The sequence below is a fragment of the Lissotriton helveticus genome, chromosome 1_1 (assembly GCF_964261635.1).
Source record: "Lissotriton helveticus chromosome 1_1, aLisHel1.1, whole genome shotgun sequence".
NCBI classification, from domain to species: domain Eukaryota; kingdom Metazoa; phylum Chordata; class Amphibia; order Caudata; family Salamandridae; genus Lissotriton; species Lissotriton helveticus.
This window is the reverse complement of record NC_136057.1, coordinates 1,333,917,075-1,333,942,496: the sequence shown is the minus strand read 5'-3', so window position 1 is coordinate 1,333,942,496 and position 25,422 is coordinate 1,333,917,075. Positions and strand designations below refer to the sequence as shown.

The window sequence follows — 25,422 nt, the reverse complement described above, 5'->3', positions numbered from 1 at the left end:
AACTGTTTTTTTATTCTTTTTGTTGTTTTTTATTTTTTTTGAACATTTTTTTACTTTTTTTTGACTTTTCTGAACAGTTTTATATTTTTTTGTATTTTTTAAGGGGAGAAACAAAAAACAGGGAATTCTAAAGGGCTCAACAGGAGAAAAAAAAAAGGCGGAAAAAATTTGTGTTTTCTTGGGCACTTGTGGTTATCCCAAGCACGCTTATTAAGTGTGATGCTTTGCTCTCCATAGCATATCGTTTGTCCACAAAAAATAAAAAAATTTAAATTGGAAAATTTTGGTTGTATGGTGGAGCATATCTCCCTAACTTCCGGTCCCGATGGGGTGGGAACATTAGTTTGGGAGGTGCTGGCAGAAGATTGGACAGGGTTTCTGGCCAGTTCCCTGAGCTCTGCCCTTGCATAGTTATTTGGATGCCTGCGTCGCATATGATCATCGTGTGGTTGCCAAAGGAGTATTTTTTGTTGGGATTCCCCCTTGACAGCTCCTGATGACATATTAAGCAGGTTGCCTTAGGCGCATTTACTTTTTTCTTGTCCTTGGGGATTGAAAAAAACTGCCAGATGATGTGCTCTTTAGGTTTGTATATAATATTGTCCTCTCGGACGAATCTCCTCTCCTCATCCTCATCTTCCTCCTCTTCTTCATCTCCACCACTGTGAAGTTGTGGTGGTCCTTGTGGTGATGGTGGTGGTCCAGAAGCTCCAGCAGCTGCAGCTAATGTAGCCATTTTCTACTGAAATAACTGCAGGTGTACCTCTCTCAAAGCACAAAAGTAGAATGAGGAAAAAAGGTGGAGTCTTTCATCATTTAGAAAAGAAAACTGTTCTGAACCAATGAAAAGTGTTATTTTTAGGTCACATGACCTGGCCTTACATCACTAGGAAACCGAAAGTAAAATGAACCAATAAAAAGTTTTATTTTCAGGTCACATGACCCGACGCGCCTATGCTACGCGCCCCGGGGCACGTAGCGTAAGCGCGTCAGGACGTTGCGCGATCGTATGCGCTCGCGTGCTTCCGGGTGCGCTTACGCAGTGCGTCATATGACGCATCACGCGAGAATAGCGCTAACGGGACGCTCACCGGTACGCGCCCCGGGGCGCGCCGCAACATTGCGCTTACCCGTGCGTTCACCGGTACGTGCCCCGTGAGCGCTCCAGGGAAAAAAAAAAGGAAAAAAAAATTACATAATTATCCAATATAAAAATCATTATACATTTTTTTACTTTTTATACCAATAGAGATTTGCTATTAAAAAACCTATGAAATTCACTGAAAAAACCATAGGTTTCACACCAGTTATAGTTAGCTGGAAGTTTTACTCGCATAAAACCATTGAAATTCCCACGTTATAGTTAGTTGGACTCACTATAACTTGCGCGTGCAATGCACTGCTGATGACGTCACATATTACATCACTCATGACATGGTCAGTGACATCACTCATGGCATCACTGATGACACCATCCAGTGAATGTGTGTCTTTTTTAAAAATAAATATGTGTTATATATGTATATGTAAAAGTTGATGGAAGAATAAATGTTTAAATAAGTGTTTACATGGATGTTTTTTAAAAAAAAAATTGATTGGTTAACTGGTTTATTAAGTGTATCTTAGTGAATACATATATTAGAGAGTAATGTTTAAATATTTAAATATATGTATTAGTGTTTCACTTTGTGTATAAGTGGCTGCATGGGTTGGTGAGTAGCTACATGTGTATGTATATGGGTTATTAGATGTTTTTCCTAGTATCAGTATGAGTGTTTGTATGGTTTGGTGGGGGTATTACTTAGCACATAGATGCATGAATGACTGACTCTCTCTTTGTATGTGTTTTGAAGACAGCATATGTGCAGGACTGTATGGGTGGATGAGTGTGTATATGTGTAAGTTAGTGAGTGAATGACTGTCTCACTAGTGTCTTTATCAGTAACTACATATGTTTTAATGTAGTATATGTGAATATTGATTTATATAAGTGAGTATATGTGAGAGTGAGGGATTGTAAGAGTTCCTGTTTAAATAAGTATGTGTTTCTATAAGTGATTGTTTAAGAGTAAGTATGTGTAAGTTTCCTTAGAAGTAAAGTGGTAGTGTGTGTACCTCCCCGGAGGAAAGAAGTGAATGTCCAACACTTTCCGAGTTTGCCCCCCTCACGGAAGAGCTTCTCCCCTCTCTGTTGAGGAGTATAAAAAGTGGATCACCACGAGATCCAGTCCCCATGAAAATACTTAACCAGGCACTTCCAACCATCAGCGAACCCGTAATTAAGATAGTTAACACCTCCCTGGAATCGGCTACGGTCCCAAAGGCATGGAAAGTGGCCATGGTCAGATCCCTGATTAAAAAGCCGAACCTCGACCCAGGAGATCGGCCAACTATTGACCAGTATCCTGGTTACCTGGGATGGGGAAATTGACCGAAAAATTGGTAAACATCCAATTGGCGGCATTCCTGGAGAAGTATAATCTTCTCCATCCATCCCAGACGGGGTTCAGGAAGGGACAAGGCACCGAGACAGCACTGTTGAGGGTGGTAGAAGAGGCCAGAAGGATTTTGGATGCAGGTGGCAGCGCGGCCATCATCCTTCTGGACCTCAGTGCCGCCTTCGACACGGTAAGTCACCATCTGCTGCTGTCTCGACTCCGGAACATCGGGGTAACCGGGAAAGCCATGGAGTGGTTGAGATCTTTTCTTGAGGAAAGATATTTTCAGGTGTTTGAGGGTAATAATTGCTCTTGTCTGTTAGCGTTACAGTGTGGGGTACCACAGGGGTCGTCCCTTAGCCCCACACTGTTTAATGTCTACATGGCCCCGTTGGCGGAACTTGTTGCTCCGTTTGGCATCCAGTTAATAAGCTACGCGGACGACACCCAGCTGGTGTTTTCCTTGCAACAAAACGACGCTCCCCCGAACAATCTGGCTAATTGTTTGGAGTTTGAATTTAAAAACATTTATAAAGCGCTCATATACTAAAACAGTTTCTTGGCGCTGGGAGCTACAGTGGTAAAAACAAGCAAACAGGGGGACACGGCTAACCAGTAAACGCTTGCTGGAACAAAAGGGTTTTTAAGGCCCTACGGTATTCCATATAGGACGATAGGAGTCTTATTGAAGGGGGAAGGGCGTTCCAAAAGGTGGGGGCCAGAACTGAAAATATCTGACCACCAACTCTTTTCTTCTTAAAGCGTGGTACTACTAGCAAGCCCAGAGAAGAGGAACGAAGGGCTCTCGGCGGGCAATAGTTTGTAACGGCAGAGTTGATAAATGCCGGGGCAGTGCCCGCTCGGGCTTGAAATGTGAGACATCCTAATTTAAACAGTGCCCGTTGCTTAATAGGGAGCCAGTGAAGGTTTTTTAAAAGGGGGGAGGAATGGTGCGACTTAGCCAGGCCATAAACCAGGCGGGCCGCCTGGTTCTGGACCAGCTGAAGACGATGAAGGGCATATGCGGGGGCACCATTGAAGACGATGTTCCCATAGTCAATTTTTGACAATACCATGGCCATGACGATCAGTTTGAGGGCGGAAACAGAAAAAAAACGGGAAATTTTCCTAATACTCCGTAGGGAAAAAAAACAAGAAGAAACAACTGAACTAATATGTGAGTGGAGAGTGAGTTGGTGATTAAGAGTAATGCCCAGCGTTTTGACTGAAGGGGAAGGAGTAGGGGGGTACCTAAAGATGGGGGCCAAAAAAGAGGTGACCATGGATTTGCGACCCCGCCCGTCAAAACCAGCTCCGTTTTGTCCGGATTTAATTTGAGATGGTTTGTGTTCATCCAATCACGGATAAATAACATCACGGACTGGAAGCTGGTTTGACCTGGCGAGGCCGGGGATAAATCAAAAATAAGTTGGAGGTCGTCGGCATAATTGTACACCGCGACCTCCATATGCTGTAAAGCAAAAATGAGAGGGAAAATGTATAAATTAAAAAGTAAAGGGGAGAGGGAAGAGCCCTGAGGGACCCCGCACGTAATTTCACGAGAAGGGGCAGCAAATTCTGCCAGATGGACAGCCTGGGAGCGATCAGACAGAAAGGACTCCAACCAGGCCAAATTGTTTGGAGGTGGTAGTAAACTGGATGAATTAGTCTCAGCTCAGACTTAACGGAGGAAAAACTGAGCTGATGCTCTTAGGAAAGCAGGATATCCCCGACTGCCTAGCTTGGCCCACTTGTATGGGTGCCATACCATCATCCAAACCAAAAATAAAAAGCTTAGGCTTCTGGCTCGACAATGCTTTGTCCTTCGAAACTCAAGCCAGAAAGACCTCTGCAGTTTGTCATGGGATACTCAAATCCCTGCGTAAAATCCTGCCCCAACTCCCTGAAAAAGCAAAGAAGACCGTAGTTCAATCCTTGGTTTTATCACAAATTGACTACAGGAATGCTTTATATCTTGGGGCACCGGCATCCACTTTTAAAACCCTACAAGTGGCTCAGAACTATGCCGCCAGGATTTTGACTGGAACTAGTCGATATATGTCGGCGAAGCCAGCTCTAAGATCACTCCATTGGCTCCCTGTGAAGGAACGGGTGCGATTTAAATCCCTTTGCATCACATACAAGATCATGCATGGAGAAGGCCCTTCCATTTTGGAAAATATAATAAGTCCTTACAAGCCCCAACTCAATCTCCGCTCGAGTGACCACAACCTGGCAATCATTCCCAGAATAAAGTGAGCCCGCTCAGGCGGCCGGCTCTTTTCTCTGCAAGCAGCAAGAGAATGGAATGCCCTCCCATATAATTTGAGGCAGGAACAGACCTTCCTTCAGTTTAGGAAGAAACTCAAAACCTTCCTATTCCCCAGAAATTAGCCTGCAGTAGGAATGTTGATCGGACTAGCCCAGGGTTACCGTTGCCAAGAGCGCTGGGATGCCTACGGGTAGCCATGCGCTATATAAGTGATTTTACAATTACAATAGCTGTATATGCAAATAAATGGATGTTCAATAGTTTATTTGCATGTGTGAGTATGTGTGAGAGTATCTTTTGGATGACTGTCAGTGTGTAACAGCATGTATAGGTGTATCACTACATATGATGAGTGAGTATATGTATGAGTGACTATATAGAACTGTTGGTGAATGAGTGGATGTGTATGTAGATGGTGGAATTATTGAATTGGTTGTTGTAACTAGTATGGGTATTTCCATTTTTTTTAAAATGTTAGTTTCTATTTTTGAATATGTGTTTCAAAGTTTACATTACAGTGAAAGGAGGTCTGTCACAAGGATGGTGTCATCAGTGATGTCATGAGTGATGTCACTGACCATGTCATGAGTGATGTAATATGTGACGTCATCAGCAGTGCATTGCACGCGCAAATTATAGTGAGTCCAACTAACTATAACGTGGGAATTTCAATGGTTTTATGCGAGTAAAACTTCCAGCTAACTATAACTGGTGTGAAACCTATGGTTTTTTCAGTATATATATATATATATATATATATATATATATATATATATATATATATATATATGTTATACAATGGCTCTGCGATAGGAAAGCACACGACAGCAGTAAGGTGAAAAACCTTCCTTTAATTCATAGCGATGATGATCAACGTCCGTTATTTCGCTTGTCTGCCCGACGCGTTTCTGAGCTGTCCGCTCCTTCCTCATGGGCAATCTGGCATCGCGGTTTGTGGCTCAAGAATCCCAGTCCTATGCTGCCTTTAGTAGTAACAGTCTCAGGTGTGATCGCTTTAGTAGCGCACTGATTTCTGGGATCTGTAGTCTTGAATATCACTTATCACACCCACAGTGGGTCCTGCAATGTCAGATGAATTGTTCAAGATCACAGTGGAAAGTACAGACCCACTGCAATATTTCAAGCACTTCAATGTGCCCCGATACATGTAATCACCTCCGCTTAGTGTCTGAATCTGCTGTGCTGTTTTCCGGCTCTGAGCAGTCTCGAGTCAGTCAGCCCCTTCCTCCAGCGGCTCCCTCCTCCTTTCCAAAGGTGGTGCTCTCCCCACGACGAAGCTGTCGTGTGAATTTTTGTTATACAATGGCTCTGCGATAGGAAAGCACACGACAGCAGTAAGGTGAAAAACCTTCCTTTAATTCATAGCGATGATGATCAACGTCCGTTATTTCGCTTGTCTGCCCGACGCGTTTCTGAGCTGTCCGCTCCTTCCTCATGGGCAATCTGGCATCGCGGTTTGTGGCTCAAGAATCCCAGTCCTATGCTGCCTTTAGTAGTAACAGTCTCAGGTGTGATCGCTTTAGTAGCGCACTGATTTCTGGGATCTGTAGTCTTGAATATCACTTATCACACCCACAGTGGGTCCTGCAATGTCAGATGAATTGTTCAAGATCACAGTGGAAAGTACAGACCCACTGCAATATTTCAAGCACTTCAATGTGCCCCGATACATGTAATCACCTCCGCTTAGTGTCTATATATATATATATATTTTTTTTTTTAAAGTGGGGAGACGGGGGCAAACGGACGGTCAAATTCCACCAACTAGATCTACCAACCAATAAAGGGCCACACATGGTGGACTTGCTTTGTAAATCTAACTTAGTATTGCGTTGCCCATGCAACACCATGCGAGATGCAAGAGTACCGCAACGTAATAGTCCAGCTAGGCCTTAGTTATATATTGGCCTTTGGTATACCGCAGTAACTTCGCAGTGTGCCATGGTATAGGTCAATGACCAGCCAGTATATAATTGGGTAATCACTGTTTTTAGAGAATGAAAAACGCAGTCATATTGTTTTACTACAATTTGGCTGTGTTCAGTGTTAGGGCCTTAGATATAGGTAGGTAGTAGGCACCGAACTATTACCACTTTATTAAAATGGTAATACGCAAGGACATTTATTTATATTAGTTGTGTATTTTTAAATAAGTTTATGGCCATGTACAGTGTTAGTTTAATGAAAGTTTGTGAAATTCTGTGAAACTACAGCGGTGACAGATATCACTAAGTTTAAAAGCTTTAGAACTTAAAAAATCATACCGTACTTAACTGCAGTACCCCAAACGCATCATCTGTGCACCATCATCCATAATTCAGCCAAATATAATGAAAATTCGTTCAGCCGTTTTAATGCTACTTCAAATACAATAGCTCTGGAAAGTTTTGATGCATTCCTCGAAAGGATGGAAAATTATTAGCAAGCTAAAATCCGAGGAATTCCTATCTCAGAATACAAACTATATAGAGTGGCAATCAGATTTAATGGGATTTCTTTCTTTTTATCTGTTGCATTATTAAAGTATTTGCTTATTGGTTTACATAATCATGTGACCATATATGTGTTTTTTAGTTGTTAAATTAATAATTTTTAAACTTTACCTTTGCAGTCTAGTTTATTTTTTGGGCTTCCTTGCTGCATTTAGTAGAAGTGTGCTATATATGAAGCTTAAAGTGAATGAAAGACAATCAATATTGTTGTTGAAAAAATTGATTCTTTTTTTTTCCTTGTAGCCAATTATCATGTCCTCCAATTAGTTTGTGTAGCTCACTGCTAGGTCACTTTTCCATGTTATGGCACAGGAGTACAAAGGGAATATGCTTTTTGTTTGGCTTGTTCAGCACATGTTTATTTTGTGATCCAGAGACCATGCAAAGAAAACGTAAGTAAACGAAGATATATTCTATTTGTAATGTATTTGTTTATACGTTTCCATTAGCTCATGTAGTAAATCTGAAACTTCCCATATGCGGTCTAGTTTAATTTTTGGACTTCTTTGCTACTTTTAGATGTACTGTGCTACACAGATATCACTAGGTGGTTGACCCTATAACTTCATAACTGTAGCATCACACCCCAGCCCGGGTACTTGAAAATGATCATGCCACACACAGACCTTTGTATTATATGTTTTTATTCCGCAGCGTGTAACCATTAACTAATCAGTCTACATCATGAATTCCATCACCCACACCCTTATATCACTGTTCTTAAGAGTCCGTTGGGAACCAAAGAGCCCTGTCATCTCTAATTTCCCCAAGACATTACAACTTCCCCTGTGCTAAATAAAAAGTACCAAAATACATATAAACATTAGAACTCTTCAAAAAGACATTTTGGTGCTCAAATCAATCACCCAGATCTGGTCATTTGAAGCGGAAGAGATTAGGGAGCATTGTCCATGACTGGCATGGGTGACAGACATCGATATAGTCATTGGGCTCTCTGGATTCTCGCGTGAACAAGTCTCTCTCCTGACATCTGGAGTTGACAAAGAATGAGGCAGGTGCTTGAAATGCACTGAATCTCGTGTAATGGTTTTTCCAGGACACAGATCAATCACCATGTTCACTTTACTGGTTACAACCCTCAGCATCAGACTTGCATTTCCGTTTCTGCCAGACTATGACTTGGCCTAATCTGTTGGAACGCAGTGCTTCCAGCACTGCGACATCTGCATAGGTTTTCATTTTGCGTTTTTGAGACAAATCAGTGCTTCGAAGTTTATCAAGGCTAATAAACCTCTCAGTGGTCCATTGTGGCACTTTGGTGCCCATGGCTCTCCCAAACATTAAGGTGGCAGGGCTCTCACTCATGGTAGAATGGGGTGTTGACCTGTATGCACGAAGTATAGACTGAAACATAGATTTAAGTTTGTGCTTTTCCCACTCAGTGCACTTAATGGTCTCCTTGAGGGTACTTTTAAATCTCTGGACCACACCATTTGCCTGTGGCTAGTAAGGTGTGCTTTTTTGCTGCTTACTTTTTAAACGAGTGAGAAAGTCTTTAAAATTCCCTGACTACTGAAAGGTGGACCACTGTCAGATTTCAAAAGCAATAGAACACCCACAAGGTGCAAACATACTTTCTAGTCTCTCAATGACTCAGTCATGAGTGGTTGACAACAGATCCTCCACCAGTCGCAGTGCTTTAGTGACAACAGATCCTCCACCAGTCGCAGTGCCTTAGCGTCAAGACACCTGCGGGTATTCGTGCGCTGTATAAATTCCATTAACATTAACCAGAGGAAAATGGGAATATTCATCAATAATTACTAGTAAAATCAAATAAATTGATTGCAATCTTCTGTCGTGCCTGCTTTGGGTGATCCAACACATTTAATGAGTGTGGAGTCTTCTTAGATGACAAACAGTTGCACAAATGACATGCATTTAACTTTCATCTGGATGGGCAAAAACACTTGGTCCCGTAAAGCTGGTTTCATAGCAACAATCCCACGGTGTCCCTCATGGGCCAGTTCAATAACTTGTTGTCTCAATCTCTCAGGTATGACAAATCTCGACCCTCTTCAGATGATGCCTTCTGGAGTAACTGAAAGTTCTTGTTGCATATTTTTGAATTTCTAGTATTCAAGGTCATCATGAAGAGGTCGAGGATGGGTTTGGCACAACTGGTGTGTAATGATTTCTTTGAGTATTAGCAAATCCCCGTCAGTACTCGTGGCAGCAATAATGTATTCTACTGATATGGCAGCAGGGTTACTGGACTTCACAATGTAGTTAACATAGGCATCAGCCGCTTTAGATGTAGTGCTGTGACACTGTATGATTACCAAGACAGGGTCTGGGCTCACTGGCAATAAGGACAAGCCTCAAATATATAACTACAAACCAACACGAGCACCACTATTGCCTACCTATTTCAACTTGGATCCTTAATGATCGCTCGAATTACTGAAAAAAACAGTAACTCGTTATGTTGGATGATTATGTCTTTATATATGTGATGTGGAGCTAAAAAAGTGTTGTTTTGTACTAAAAATAGAAAAAATTGTGTCCATTTATATGGTGGTTATAATGCAAAATTAATAAAAATCATTGGATTCATTCCGGAAAAAGAAACTCCTGAGAGTTACTGTTTTTTTCAGTAATTCGAGCGATCATTAAGGATCCAAGTTGAAATAGGTAGGCAATAGTGGTGCTTGTGTTGGTTTGTAGTGACACTGTATGGGCACACGTCAGAAGTAGTCAAGAGGGTTTTGATCTTTTCCTAGACAATGCACAATCATGTATTCATACTCCTGCAATCGCAACCCACACCTCTCAATGAGAGGGGGCTTTTAGGGCTTCCTTGCACTCTGCTAGCATGCCTCTAGCATTTCTCTGTACCTGCTTGTCACTGCCTGTAGAGTTGTTGTACTATATGAATGACTGCTGTGTGTCATGTTGTGACACAGTACGTCATCTGAACTTTATCAAACACATTTCTAGCTGAAGACTAACAAACCTTCTGGGAAGCCTTCACTTTTTTCACAGTTCTTGCACCAGCTTGAGTGTTGCTTTGACTCCACATCCGCCAACTGTTGATTTTGACTTCAACTGAGGCACGCACGAGCAGTTTGCTGCACTACATCAAACGCTTGGGGAGAACACACTCGGTTCTTCAGGTCACATGTTTTATGTAATCCCCCCATCTCATGCCAGTCGTAGCGTCCTACCCCCAGTATGGGTGCTTGCAAAAATGTTCACGCCACACACGGAGCTTGGCATAACACATATTAATCCCATGTTTTTGTGTTTAAACTTGTGGTTTTTCCTGCCCATGACTGCTTCCATTTAACCTGTTGAATTGTGGAATTTGCAGTCCAAACTCTGTAGTTTTCCCTCATTTCCCGTGACTATGAATGTTCTCTCCAAATGTCTCCTTTGCTCTGTGCTAAGATCTGTAAAGCAGTGCACCCCCAGCGACCATTTTGTGTTAACAAGTCAGTGAAACCAGCCCCCCACCTTCCCCTCTGAGACAGCAGTAATCTGCTGTAAGCGGTTTAAACTATGTTTAATAGGGACTGTGCACTTCGTTTTTTGGCCAGGAGAGGGAGTAAAGCTTTATACAAATAGTGCTATTAGAGGACAAGTTTGTCAGGGCCTTACCTGCAGAAGTCCAAAGTGTGGATTGAGCCGATCTGTCTCCTAGGAGATTTCTGAATAGAGGAGCAGCTTCCAACTCCCTGGCCAACAAACCTTGTCTGCGGTAGACTGGGACCTTATATAGTCTGATATTGTTTGGTACATGTGTACACTGATTGGTGGTTGTATCTGATGTATCTATTGGATTAGGGTTAGTGTCCTCATTGGTTGGTATTTGAGTGTTCTGGTTGGTTTCTGGGTCTGTGATTCAATCAATGTAGGGTTGGTGCTAATGTTAGGGTTTCTATTGGAAGTAAGGACTAGGGCTTCCTGTGTTATTGGTTGTTGGGACTAGGGTGGGACTAGGGCTAGGCCTTTAATTGGAAGTAGCAATAAGGGCTTCTGGTGTTATTAGTTGCTGGACTAGGTGTGGGACTAAGAGTAGGGTTAGGCTTTCTATTGTAAGTAGGGACTAGGGCTTCCCGTGCCATTGGTTGCTTGGACTAGGGTTGGTAGTTCTGGTAGGGCTAGGGCCTGTATTTGACGTAGAGATCAGGGTGTTTGAAACTGAATGTGTGCTTGGAGTAAGGCTAAGATTGGTTGTAAGGTCCTGATCTCCTATTGCTTCTAGATTTTATGGCTAGTGTTGTGATTGGATAGTGTTAGGGCTAGGGTTCCCACTGGCTGAAGGGGTCACCTTACTACTAGGTCTGTAAACGTCCATGGCTTAGGGCGTCTCAGCCCGGACATATCAGCTAAGGGTGGAGAGGACAAGGGTGAGTGCCTCTTTGAGCCTGTTAGAGACTGGTCAGGACCTGGGCCAGAAATGCTGCCCATTTTCCCCATTCATTAATACCCAACCTATATATGTGTCCCTCTGTATATAAGCATTTATTTGCACTATAGATATTGTACCTATATTTGTGTATTGCTTTGTATAAACATGTAGAATAATTATGTTGTTTTAAATACAAACAAAAAAACATCATCTTTGATCTACATGTACTTGCTTCCATTGTGCATATATGTACCCGCATGTACTTGGATCTGTGTCTGTTTCTTTTCTCCTAAAAAAGCATATCCATTGCACTGTCCTATTTCTCATCCTGTACCTCTGTCAATATCTTTAATCTGCATATACTTACCTCCTATATTCAATTCAATTTCCAATCTTTATTTCGACCATTTGGTCATAAAAGATACACAATACAAAGGAGGAAAAACACATATTCACACATCGTTACATTTAAAATATGAATACGTAAAATAGGTTCAGTACAGGGATAAACAACTTTATAGTGAATTTAAAAAAAAGTTCAGTCACTACCCAACATTCTTTAAAAGACGGTTCCGTGTAAACCACACATTAGTAAAAAACTTAGAAAGTGCAAAAACAGTTGGGCCAGTGACATCAGTTTTTAAAACCCTGTACATTGATGCATATTCCCTGCCACCCATGTTTTTTATCAACGGCAGCAGCCAATACTTCCTAGCTGCCCTATATGCTGGGCAAAAAAAAACCACATGCAGGTCGTTCTCCTCCCTATCCTCACACACAGGGCAATACTTGCTGGGGGCAGCCGGCGACCATCGACTAGTAAAAGACCGGAGGGGTAATGTGCCATACCGCCACTGGAGATACAGTCTTCTTGCCAGCAAGGGAAAGATAGGGTCCAAAACCTTTTCAAACTTAAAAGTATCCTTGCTTTGCAGGAACATGGCTGACAAAGACCCGTCTGGCTGGGTAGCTATGGCCCCTGCCAATTTATGTTCGTAGTATAAATTCGACAGACTTCTTAGAAATATTGGGTGCTGCCGTAGCCGGGTCTGTCCATAGATCAGGAAGCCCCAAATCCATGCAGATGGCTTGAATATTTTTAACCCAGGGGACACTAAGCACCTTGGGGTGTTTCAGTATTTCGGCCAATTCTGCCCGATAATCCGTAAGATCGTTGCTACTCCATAGCCTGCGCCAGAAGGCTATGGGTCTCAGGCCTATCTCATCAACTAGTGGTCGTAATCCTAAATCAAGCCTCAGTGGAAGAAGCGGAGTGCTCGGGGGGAGAGCAACCACCCTTCTTATAAACTTGTTTTCTGTTACAGAAAGGCTATGACAAGGCATGTGCCCCCACAGTTCAGCCCCATACATGATTGCTCCTCTCGCCTGGGCCTTATATATCTGAACTAAGGCGCCCAACGGCCGGTATGTCGAGCCGGTCATAATTCGTGCAATGCCCCCAGTAGTTTGCACGAGTTTGAGATTTGCCCTACTCTGGTGGGATCCCCAAGTCATAGTTTCATTGAGGGTTACACCCAGGTATTCGAAGGTGGCCACTCTCTCAAGCCGCGCGGTTCCCAGTAACGGACTCTGGCGCAATTTGTGACTCGGGTTTAAAACCATATATTTGGTTTTAGTGGCGTTAATTTCTAACCCTCTATCCAGGCAGAATGCAGAAAAGGAATCAAGTATCCTTTGAATACCCATAGGGGTTTTTGAAAGCAGCAGGGTGTCATCCGCAAACATGATTGCGGGCACCCTGCGGCCGTTTAGTTTAGGGGCGTCAGTATGATCAGTGGCGTTGAGATGGGCGATTACCCCGCTGACAAAGAGGCAAAACAGGGTCGGCGCCAGCACACAGCCCTGTCTTACCCCTCGGTCAACGGGGAACCTATCAGTAAGCTCCCCAGACCTCCCGCACCTCACTCGGGCATAATTCCCATGATGCAGCCTCTGTAAGATTGACAGGATGTCCGGGGGAACGCCCATCTCAGCCAGGACGCTCCATAATTTCCCCCTGGGGACCAGGTCGAAAGCGGCCCGTAAGTCCACAAAAATTGTGTACAAACTGCCGCCGAACTTTGCTGTCTTCCAGTATATCAGATTTAGTCTAAAAACCTGGTCCACTGTGGATACCCCCTTCCTAAACCCCGCCTGGTAGGGACTAAGGGCATCCACCTCCTCTATCCAGTCCTGGAGCCTATTCAGCAAGACCCTGCCGAACAGCTTCTGCGGTACAGCAATCAGGCTGATTGGCCTGTAGTTAGCTGGGAGAAGAGGGGAGCCCTTTTTAAAGATAGGGACCACCTCTGCCCCCAGCCAAGTACCAGGGATCTCCATCCCACCAAGAACACTGTTAAAAAGGGCCGTGAGATAGGGTGCCCAGACCATGGGCTCCTGTTTAAACAGGTCCCCCGGTAAGCTATCCAGACCTGGCGCCTTTGCAGAAGCCAGGCCCGAAATAGCGGCAGTGACCTCCCCCAACGTTATTGCCTCCCATTGGTGGCCCGGCCCCTCCACCTCTGTAGGTTCAGGGACTTCACCTGGTTCAGAGCTATAGAGCGATTGAAAATGGGCCTTCCAAACCCCAGGTGCTATATTTGGCTCCAGTGCCGATTGTAAATTTCCTGACCCCCCATTCACTATCCTCCAAAACAACCGTTGATTTTGGAGTGCTAGGGCCTTTGTGAGTTCTTCCCACTGGTTTTCTTCCCATTCTATTTTAGCCTGATCCAGAAGTCTTTTATAGACTTGCCTGCTATATTTCAGGCGTTCTCCTCCCACCCCCTCCTTTACTACTTTGAGCAGTTCTGATTTAGCCCGTCTACAAGTTTGATTATACCAGCGTGCTTTACCTCGGGGCCTCTCTCTGGTCTTACGTGCGCTACTAGTAAAATGTAGTGCCGCAATTCTTGTGAGATCCTCATGGGCTTTAAATACTCTGGTCTGGGAGTCTATATTATTATCCCTCATATCTTCACACCCCACTGCTTCCAAAATGGGGACAATCTCAGCATACAGCAGAGGAAGTTTGTCCTTGGATGCAGCCATATTTTCCCATTTAATTCTTCTCCTGCTGTTATCTAGGAGGAGCGCGGGTTTATTCCCTTCCACTATGGTCCCAGAAGCTATGGGGCCTGGGTGCACCAGATCAAGCTCCAGGGCATTGTGATCACTCTCACTCCTTTCCATCACCCTAAAGTCCCGGATTGTAGCCCACCTCGTTAGTTGGACCATAACATAGTCCAACCGAGACTCTCTCCCCCGTCTATTATAGGTAGTTTTGCTTGGAATATCGGATTCCATCCGCCCATTACAGGCTCTGATTCCAAACCTTAGGGTAAGAGCAGTAATTTGTAATGCTAGAGGGGACCAAGCTTTCGCAGGCGGTGCTTCCACCGCGGGAACTGACCACCTTGCGTCTTCTTCCACTGTAAGCCCTTCCAAAAGGCCGGGTAATGGCTCAAAGTGAGAGTTAAAATCCCCACCAACCACATAATATGAATCATTCGACAGTTCAGATAAAAGGCTCGAAAGTTCATCAATGGTTGGTGATTCCTTTGCCCTTCCCATCGGCCTGGAATACAGGTTAACCAGCACAAGTTTAACATTATTTGGCCAGAGTAATGAGACCACAAGTATGTCTTTCGAATTAAATGGTAGACGGGTGGCCACACAGCCAAGATGGGAAGCCACCCAGGTCGTAAGTCCGCCAGACGGACGACCTTTACCTTCCCACTGTGCTGGGATGTAAAATGATGCAAAACCCTGGTGACCATGGTCCTCACGTGCCCAAGTTTCCTGGAACATACAGATGTCCCCCATTTTAATATAATTTTCCCAGTCTGGCTCCCCCAGTTTGTTGGCCAGACCCGCAATGTTCCAACAAATTAGCTTCAAATGGACAGGCGCCACAGCCGGTAGGCCACAGGAATTGGGGGGATGAGATCCGAGTACCCCTTCCATCTGGTGAACTGGGACATGAACAGCAATAGAAGAAGAAGATGGCTCAGACTGGCTGAGCAAGCCGTTAGCCAGTACCAGAGAGTCCCGTGCACTTCCCTCCGATATATCCTCATCAACCATAGGTCGGTGGCAAGGGCTACAGATGTCACTTTCGGGCACCCCTTGATTATCCGTCACGCCAATAACTATACCAGTTGTTACAATAGAGGGTGTCTGCGGTCTACCAGCCCCCTTATCCCCGGTTTCTGGCTTATGAGCAATAAGTCAATCAACCCCATCCAGGGCACTCAAACAATTGAAACGATTGAAATGAGAATACGGTGTCTCTGGCACTTGGGAGTACTGGTGCTGTCTATGATCCTTGCGACTACGTCTATAATCCACCCTTGTCCAATCCTCATACAGTTGATCCCTATGCATACGAATAGGGGGGAAGAAAAAAGAAACTGGCAGGGTCTGGATAGTAGAGTCCAAGGATCTGTTGACGCCTTCACAAATATGCAGCACCGTACCCTGATCTTTAAAGGTTACCAGGACATAGTCCCCCGTTATTGATTTCCTGGTCTTCCCTAGCCACGGGACCCTTCTCACCATGATAATCTCATTATTTAAATAAGGTGGTAATGGTCGGTTCCAATTGAGCCATTTGATAACCTTTTTCTTAAGGGATAAGTAGTCTTCTTTTTCCCCTGATCGTAAGTGGGGGGCACCTGCTAGGACCACTGTGAGACTATTGGCTTCAGGCGGGAGATCTGGTCTCCTAGGTCTTGGGGACGGGCCAACCGGGGAGCGTGTGGTACCTTTGCCAGATTCCTGGCCTCTTTCCTTACGCTCTATCTGCGGTCTTTGGGGAATATGATCTAGTGCTTGCGGTGGTCCATTAGCTTGGTTATTGTGCTGCGCCTGGAATTTAATAGCCATAAGTGGCTGCAAGGGGGGGGCAGAAGGCACACCCTGAGGTAAAACTTTGGTAGCTGAGTTTAAACCTCCTGCTTCCAAATGATCCCCTGGCGGGAGTTGAGGTCCCACTTGCTTACTTACTATGGTGTTCAAAGTAGTAAGAGATGCTTCTAGTAAAGTGAGCCTGCTCTCCACTTTTTCTAGGCTAGCACTAATGGGCTGCAGGATAGAGCGGAATAGGATCTCAATACTCTCTAAGGATAGGGGTAGGGAATTTTTAGCTGAAGGATTGGCCTCTAGGTTCATGTTGGTAGCCTCTGAAGTAGGGCATGGAACCTTTGTAGATAAGACAGTGGGGACTTTCTCACCCACCTTCCCTGGCAGGAATGGGTTGGTAAGTTTCTTGCCAAAATCGAGGTGAGACAACTTGGGTTTTCCCCCACCCCCTAATGCATCTATATGCTTTCAATATACGTATGGATCTATAAATGTATCACTTTCCTCTAATTTAGCATTTCCAATGCACTACCCTATTTCTCAACCTATACTTCTCTCAATATATCTTCTACCCCAACTTTCCGACTCATCTCAAACTTTTCTACTACTGTTTCCAATGCACTAACCGATCTCTCACCCTATACATCTATTATATCCTCTACACCCACTCTGCTTTATCCAAACCCCATACCACTATGTTCCCCAAAATAACCCTTTCTTGACTCTCTCCTACTCTACCCCTCCTTGCATCATCTGATACCTTTTACTATACTAAAACCCCAAAACAAACCTTTCTAAACTCTTCCCTCTGACTCTTGCCCCCAAAACCTCTTTTTACTCATCCAAAAGCCTCCTCCCACTGTTATGACCTAAAAAACAGAAAACCTTCACTCTTCTATCCCGCCACTATCCTTTTCAATCAAAATAACAGACTAACATGTTCACTTCTCTAATTCAATATTCCACTATACTAATTCACCACTAATACTTTATGGGTTCCAGAGTAGTGTGCTACTCGCCAACAAAGCGTTTCAACACTTCATCAGGGTTACAAATGCTATACAAATGCACACCATTTCCCCTTTTTTACCCCTCCCCAACTCTTCTCAATCCAAATAACTGACTAACATATCCACCACTCAAATTACTTCGTATTTCACTATACTATTTTTCAACACTCATCCTTTATGGGTTCCCGAGTAGTCTGCTACTCGCCAGAAAAGTGCTTCAACACCCCATCAGGGGTAACAGGCACTATATGAATGCAAACCTTTCTTTCCCTTCTATCCCTCCGCTATCCTTCTCATTCCAAATAACTGACTAATATCCACCACTCAAATTACTTTCATATTCCACCATATTAATTCACCAATAATCCCTTATGGGTCTCCTGAGTAGCGTGCTACTCACCGAAAAAAAAAAAAAATGCATTAACACCCCACCAGGGGTAAGAATCGCTATAACAATACAAACTTTATTTCCTCTTATATCCTTCTGAATACAAATAACTGACTAACATATCCACCACTTAAATTGTACTCGCATGTTCTACTATACTAATTCAACACTAATCCTCTATGGGTCCCGGAGTAGCGTGCTACTCGCCGAAAAGCGCTTCGACGCCTCGTATGGGGTAGTAAGCGCTATACAAATGCAATTACAATACAATACTTGCAATATCAAAAAGAATCATCCACATAGTCTAGTATGTACATTTTCTTTGCACCCAGTTGACCAAACTTTCAATCCTTCACCAGTGCAATGTTTGGCAAAGATTCGTCAAATGGGGTCTAATGTTATTAAGTGACAAAAATCCAAAGAATTCCTAACTCTCTCTGCTAACCCTTACTACTGAGTGGCTAACGCCACTCTGTAAAGTAAAATAAATAAATATACATACATACATACATACACAATATACACACGCATTTTTCAATGTATTTATCAAATCAACAGGTCTTGGGTAATGGCCAGACCTACAAACTGAAACATCCATTTCTTTGTTCATTTGTTGATTTGAAGGAATTATTTTCTGTTGTATCAGATTGTTTTCCTTTACCAACTCATAGAATAGATGTACACATAGTTTCTTTGCAGGCAAATTTGTCACCTCTAGAACTAGGTTTGGTTGATTTCAACTTCATTCTCCCTGCTCCTTATTTGTGCATATATTAAATATATGTTTTGTTTGAAGCAAAGTCTGCCCCGTGTGTTACACTTTATGATTTTATGACAGAAGTCTGCTAAACAAAATCATTTTGTCAATGCTAGATTGATCAGCAGTTCACCACCAATCAGGGATGAACATCAATAAATCATTTTGAGATATCTTTGAAATTCATCTACAAATAAAATTCCTTGTAGGCAAACTTTCACTTATTTTAAGACCTACAAAGGGGCATTTGAGAAAGCAAACCCCAACCACACCTATTATTGTGACAGTTTGTTGGAACAACATATGGTTTACTGATTACACTCAGGTTAAAAATAGATTTACCAAATTAGGATTTACAGTGGAGACTACCAGCAAGTTCATAGCATGTGCTCCTGGTAATCAAAATTAATTCAATATTTCACAGTACGATAAATGTGTTTCCCCCCCTATGAATACATTTGATTATCACAGAAGTAGATAAAAAAAATTAAAGAATCACATTACTACGTAAAGTATTAAATTATTTATTCTAAGGCATGGCGGCTACAAAAGCAACACATTTCCAGACCCGTGGCACTTCTGCACACACCGTCACATTTCACACTGTAGTTTAGTCCAGATGAAATGTTGTAAAGAACTAACTTTACTGAACACATAGTAGAAGAGGTGAATTGCTGCAGGCCATAAAAATATTGCATTTCTCTAGAAAAGGGAGCATAAACATTTAGTCCTCACCTGTGTACAATCGATTAGCAAAGACCATTTTCCGATTCTTCGCTTGACACAGCCCTTAAATACTATACTATCCATGCTTGGATAACTTCATGCTTAATTAAAGCGCAAAGCAAATCTGCCACACCTTATCCCAAATCTCCCATTACCCATCAAAACCGAGTATATCATTTAAATTCTTTAGCAGAGGAAACGTATCTTAATATTAATTGTGCAAAGTAGCAAGTAAACACTGTAGACCAATGGGTCTACGTGCATTGTCCCAACATTCTATGGATGTTCCTCCTCCCGACTGTATTAAACATCTGTCAGCAAGATACAAGGAGAAAAGAGGGACTAAATTAATCCATCCTAGACTTTAACACTACCAGAAACTATAGAGACCTGCTCCCCTCCCCTCGATTCACTTCCCACTGTTGAGTGTGTTAACACATTACCCTGTGCAACAAGTTGGACTGACCATAGTCTAGCCACTCAAACCATAATGTTGTTCCATTGTCCTAGTTAAATGCAGCATTGGATCCTATGCGAGTAGATTTTGTAGAGTTCATAATCTGCTAAAAATTGAAAGTTAAAAAGGTGTAGTGCAGAAAGAAAAGGGGATGAATGGAGGTCTTGCAAAACTATCAACTGTGGACTGGAATGCAGCACAAGCAAATGCCGTTGGCTGAGACTACCCCCTGTATTCTACACACCACCTTTTGTTGTGTACTTTGAAGCAATTCTTTCATATCTTAGGAAGGTACCGGACTGTTGCAGTCAAGGAAGAGAACAGTCACACAACTCTTCACCAGCTCCACTGGACCACATCAGCTTCAAGATACACTTCAAATAGTAGGGGATTATCCATTGAAAATCACATGTACCAAAAAACAACCAGCCTTCACAAACCATACTTTATGTAGAAAACTTCAACATGAACAGCCACCTCAACAGTGCAAGCTAAAACAGAGCAAACACCTTTAAAATCCCACCTCATCGTGGGACCCGCAAAAGGGCCACACAGAAAGATTGGGAGAGAAGACCACACTGAAGAAGTATTAAGAGTGTCTGGGGCAAACATTGAAAGGCGAAGGTTGTGGTGAATCTAGCAACCATGTTGAGAGTGTTCCAAGAGTAGGCATGTCAGAGGTATAGCTGATCCAGTCTGCTGCCAGGTATGGAGGTAGCGCAACAGCACTCACTGTATAAATCCAAGTGAACATTGGCACTACTTGAACAATGTTCTTGCCATAATGCAAAGAGTGCAGAGTAAAAGAATTATTACTCTATTATACCATCAGAATCTTTACATAGCATTAATTATGACAATAGTTATCTAGACATAATGTAACATCATTCAGTGTGGATCATTCCACCCATTATTATGGTAAATTGAAGATGCGGAGAGGAGGGCAATACCACCTCTTAGACTGGTGCCGACATTGCTGGAAGGGGAGGTCAGTAGACAGAGAGACCAAGTCTACACATGTATAAACACAAACTAATTGAATTTGCAAATGTCAAACATTAGAGGAAAATAAAAAAAAGACAATTTTTTTTTAAAAAGCCACAAAAAACAAATCAAGACTTCAAATTGAAAAAAAATGTAATGACAGTGCATTTTGCATTGGACACATTGCAAAAAAAAACGCTGATGCCACCACAAAGGCACCACCTGCAAGACAGCTGGGTACTGAGAGGCACGGACTGAACAGCAAAGGCTTACCATCCTGATGGGGCTCTGCCTTAGATCTACATCTTTCACCGGCTTTTCCTGGTCCATGGGAGCCAGACCCCGGCGCCCTAGAAGCTGCAGTACTGCGGCATTGTCTCTGGGTGAAGCACCGTCCTCCGGTGCTGGGAGGGAATGGCGGCATGCTCGGCAGTATATGTCGGAAGATAAGAGCAGGCGAATGACTGGGGGTTTGATATGCTCCTGTTCATACTGGTCCGTGTAGAAGGGTTCCTTCAGCTCTTCTGGGACGCGGTCTGTGGATACAAATGATATAATGGGTTTAGAATGAACCTCACACCATCAACACAAAACCAACCCGCACCTAGTGTGCAAGTGGGCTGGTCCAGTGGACGAGAGCATTTAGAGTTAACGTGATCTGACAGAGCTAAAATGTTGACTGATTTAGAGATGGCATTAGGTGAGAATGATGAAAAATGTAAACTGCTTAATGATTTTTTTTTGTGTGTAAGAATGAAGCCAACATATTAGACAATAGAAACTCGTATATTTTAAGTTTCTGATAGTTATAAGTGATTTAGGCACTTTAGGATTCAGGGTAAGGATATTACCTCGAATCCTAAAATGCTTAAATCACATAACTACCAAAAACTTAAAATATACGAGTTTCTATTGTCTAATAGGTTGACTTCATTCTTCCTAAAAAAAAAAAAAAAAATTAAATAACGTTGCCATTAAACAGTTATAATTTTCCATCATTTTCACCTAATGCAATCTCAAAAGCAGTACTATTGCTATGGTTGTTATATGGGCTAGGCATAGCTTTATCTAGAATGTAATTCTTCGAAATCTATACCAGGTCAGATGCATTTCCTTCGCTGCAAGTTTCTCGTACGCTCTCCTTCATAATGTTTATTATCAAACAGATCCACAAAGACCAAACTTAATTTGCTTGTGCGCATGCTGGACAGTTTCTCACATACATATGACAAGTTATAATCCAGGCTGTGTTGGCTCAACCTTCATCAAGGCTGTTAAAATGTGAACCACCAAATTGGGAACTCATAGCACATATGTGTAGCACTATTAAGCACCACAGCTGTGACGTCAAGCCCAGAGTAATACTTAAATTCAGCTTGTAGAACATCTTGGTAGCCAATATTTTAGTGCATCTGAGTTGAAGGGGCCTAAGTTGTTTATAGATTTATAAACAATATAACAGATTTAAAATTTGATTCTCTTCCGTACTGGTAATCAGTGCAATTTTTTAAGAAGGGGGAGAGGGGTGGGTGGCATGGGCCACTGTAGGGACTTCAACTGTTCGTGGCCCCCCAGACTCACGGGCCACGGACCAACGGTCAACACGCACACAAAGGAAAGGGACACCTCACTCAGCTTGGCAGTACGGACCGGAAGTCACGAGCGACTCCGGTCCCTTTATTTAAAGCCTTCTGGCCACGCCTGGCCAGAAGGTGCTACATTGTGTGGATGTGTTTCCGGGCCTCAGCCGAGACCCGTGAAACACTAGAGCGCTACATCCCATTCCAACTTGGTTCCTTGTTTAGTTATGGGACAGGACGGTCAAAAGTCAACACACAAAATCAGCAAGTTTTACACTGGGTCTAGGGTTGGGTCTTAGATGGTAGCTCTCACCTCCCCTGGTTGTTTGTGACCCAGGCTGTGTTCCTCTCATCGGTTCAGGTGCTCGATCTCTGTCCGTGGTGTGGATGTTTTCGTTGTCTTGCTCCGACCTCTCCGTTTCCTGTGTCTCACTATCTTGTCGGGTGTCCTGGCTCGCTGGGATGCGCTTGAACCAAGATATATTTCGGGTTACTACTTCGTCATTTCTCTGTGCTGTCACGGCCGTACCCTTTGTCGTTTTGATGACCCACGGGTCAACCTCGTAGGGTGTGCGGAACTTGCCTCCCGGTCTTCTGTTTCGCATCAGCGCCGTGTCCCCTGGGCCGAGCTCTCTGTCTCGAGCCCTCCTCCGGTAACTGGCCCTTTCATTGGTCTGCCGCCGTCGTTCTTGGGTGGCCGCTGGTCGGTATGGCGCCACTTTCCAATTGTCCGCCATGGGCAGTCGATCTCTCCTTGGTCCGGCAAACATCAACGACCACGGGGACCTTTGGGTTGTGCTATGTGGGGTGCTCCGATATTCTCGCAGAAACAGCTGCAGTGCTAGCTCTGGGTCCTTGCCCTCCACCATGGCGATTCGTAGGGTTTTGTTGACTGTCCTCATAAAACGCTCAGCCTCCCCATTCGCCTGTGGCCACTGTGGAGTGATTCTGTGGTGTTTTATTCCTAGTTCCTTTACAAATTCCTTGAACTCAGCTCCTTGGAATGGCGGGCCATTGTCCGTTTTGATTCTTCGGGGAATGCCAAACAGCGCGAAAGTTTTGCTCAGCAGCGGGTGGATGTTTGCGAAGCTTGTGGATGCAGCCAGCTCCACCACCGGGTACTTGGTGTAACTGTCCACCATCACTACTGTCACTCTCCCATCCGGGAAACTACCAAAATCTAGACTGATCCAACTCCATGGAGATGGTGATGGTTCCTCCGTGATGACCGGGGCTGGCGACTCTGGAGTGCTCGTGAGCTGACACGCTCGGCAGTTTTCTACCACGCTGTCTACCTTTTCGTCCATGTAGGGGAACCATACCTTTTCCCTCATTCTCGCCTTCATTCTTCTGGTCCCTTGGTGTCCCTCATGTGCTAACAGGGTTGCTTGGTCTTGGAGTGTCACTGGGATAACTATCCGCGACCCTCTCAGGATTAGTCCACTGCTGGCCTTGCTCAGTTCGTTGTGCACTCGCCAAATTTGAGACAGTCGGTTTCGGTCAGTTTCACTCCAGTCGCTTACGTTGCGCAGGAAACTTTCCCAGGATCCTGAGTCTAGGGCCGCTGCCACTCTCACCATCGTGGCGTCATGCTCATATTGATTCACAATATCTTCGGCCACCAGTGCACGGGGACACGCCAACTGTGATATCATGTCTACGAACTCTTCCGTCTGCGATTCCTGTTCATTGCCATTTTCTTCCTTCTCAGAGGGATGTCGCGACAGAAAATCAGCCGGGTTTTTGGCTCCTGGACGATACACCAAGTCCATTTGGTAGTGCTGTGTTTGAATGGCCCATCTCTCAATCCGTGGCGGCGGGTGTGGAGCGGTCCCTCTGAATAGCGATAGGAGCGGTTGATGATCGGTGACCATCCTGAAGGGCTGTCCAGCAATGTAGAGATGAAAATGATTGCAGGCCCACTTAACTGCTAACGCCTCTCTCTCTATCTGAGAGTATCTTGCTTCGGTTGCTGTGAGGGCCTTGCTTGCAAAAGCCAACGGGACCCACACCCCCGGTTCTGATTCTTGGGTGAGGAGTGCGCCCAACCCCACGGGGCTGGCGTCCACCAAAATTTCTGTTGCCCTGGCAACGTCGAAATAGGCCATCGTCGTGCTGTCTAGTAACGCTTTCTTGACTTTCTCGAATGCTTCCGCCTCTACTCTCGACCATCTCCACGCCGTTTCTGTCTTCGTCAGGTTTCTTAGCGGTTCAGCAATTGTGGCTAATTGCGGAATGAATCTGGCGCAGTATTGTGCCATCCCCATGAAACTCCTCACCTCTGACGCCGTCACTGGAGCGGGTGCGTTTTTGATTGCTGACGACTTCCTGGGGTCCACCTTGACACCTTCTGCACCGAAGACATAACCAAAAAACTCAATTGACCTTTTGAAGAACTGGCATTTCTCTTTGTTCAAAGTGATTCCGTACTCTGCTAGCCTTCGGAGTGTCAATTTTAGTCGTTTGTGATGCTCCTCACTTGACTTCGCATGTATCAGGATATCATCACTTATGTTCAATACTCCGCTCAACCCGGACAGGATCTCTCTAATAGTGTTCTGAAAGATCTCAGCTGCTGATGTTATTCCAAAGTTGAGTCTTTTGTAACGTCGCAGTCCCAAGTGTGTAGAGAATGTCGTGATGTACCGACTCTCTTCTGCCAGCCGGAGCTGATGATACCCCGCATTAAGATCTAATTTAGAAAACCATTGGGCTCCATTTAAATCGGTCAAAATGTCATCCACTGTAGGCGTGAGGTGTCTTTCCCGTTTTATTGCTCTATTCGGCATCCTCATGTCTATGCAGATCCGGATTTTACCAGGTTGTCGGGGCTTCTGTGCAATTACCATAGGAGATACCCACGGGGTTGGCCCCGTTACTTTTTCAATCACGCCTTGTTCTTCAAGGTTCTTCAGCTCCTGTTCCACTGCCGACCGCAGGTGGAATGGAATCCTCCTATGGCGCAGAGCCACCGGTTGTATTGCTTTGTCTATATGTAGCTTGACAGGCGGTCGTTTGATGGTGCCCAGACCGTTGAATAGCGAGGGGAATCTTTGTAG

General features: G+C 44.0%; 1 protein-coding gene across 2 annotated transcripts in view; it reads right to left on the bottom strand.

Moving 5' to 3' along the window:
* Positions 1-25,422, bottom strand: part of CAMSAP3 (calmodulin regulated spectrin associated protein family member 3) — a 267,765-nt gene that overhangs the window by 144,140 nt on the left and 98,203 nt on the right. For both annotated transcript variants that reach the window (XM_078682487.1, XM_078682477.1), the window contains exon 2: positions 21,057-21,319. In XM_078682487.1, the coding sequence (XP_078538613.1) occupies positions 21,057-21,319 (263 nt within the window). The remainder of the gene's footprint in view (positions 1-21,056; positions 21,320-25,422) is intronic.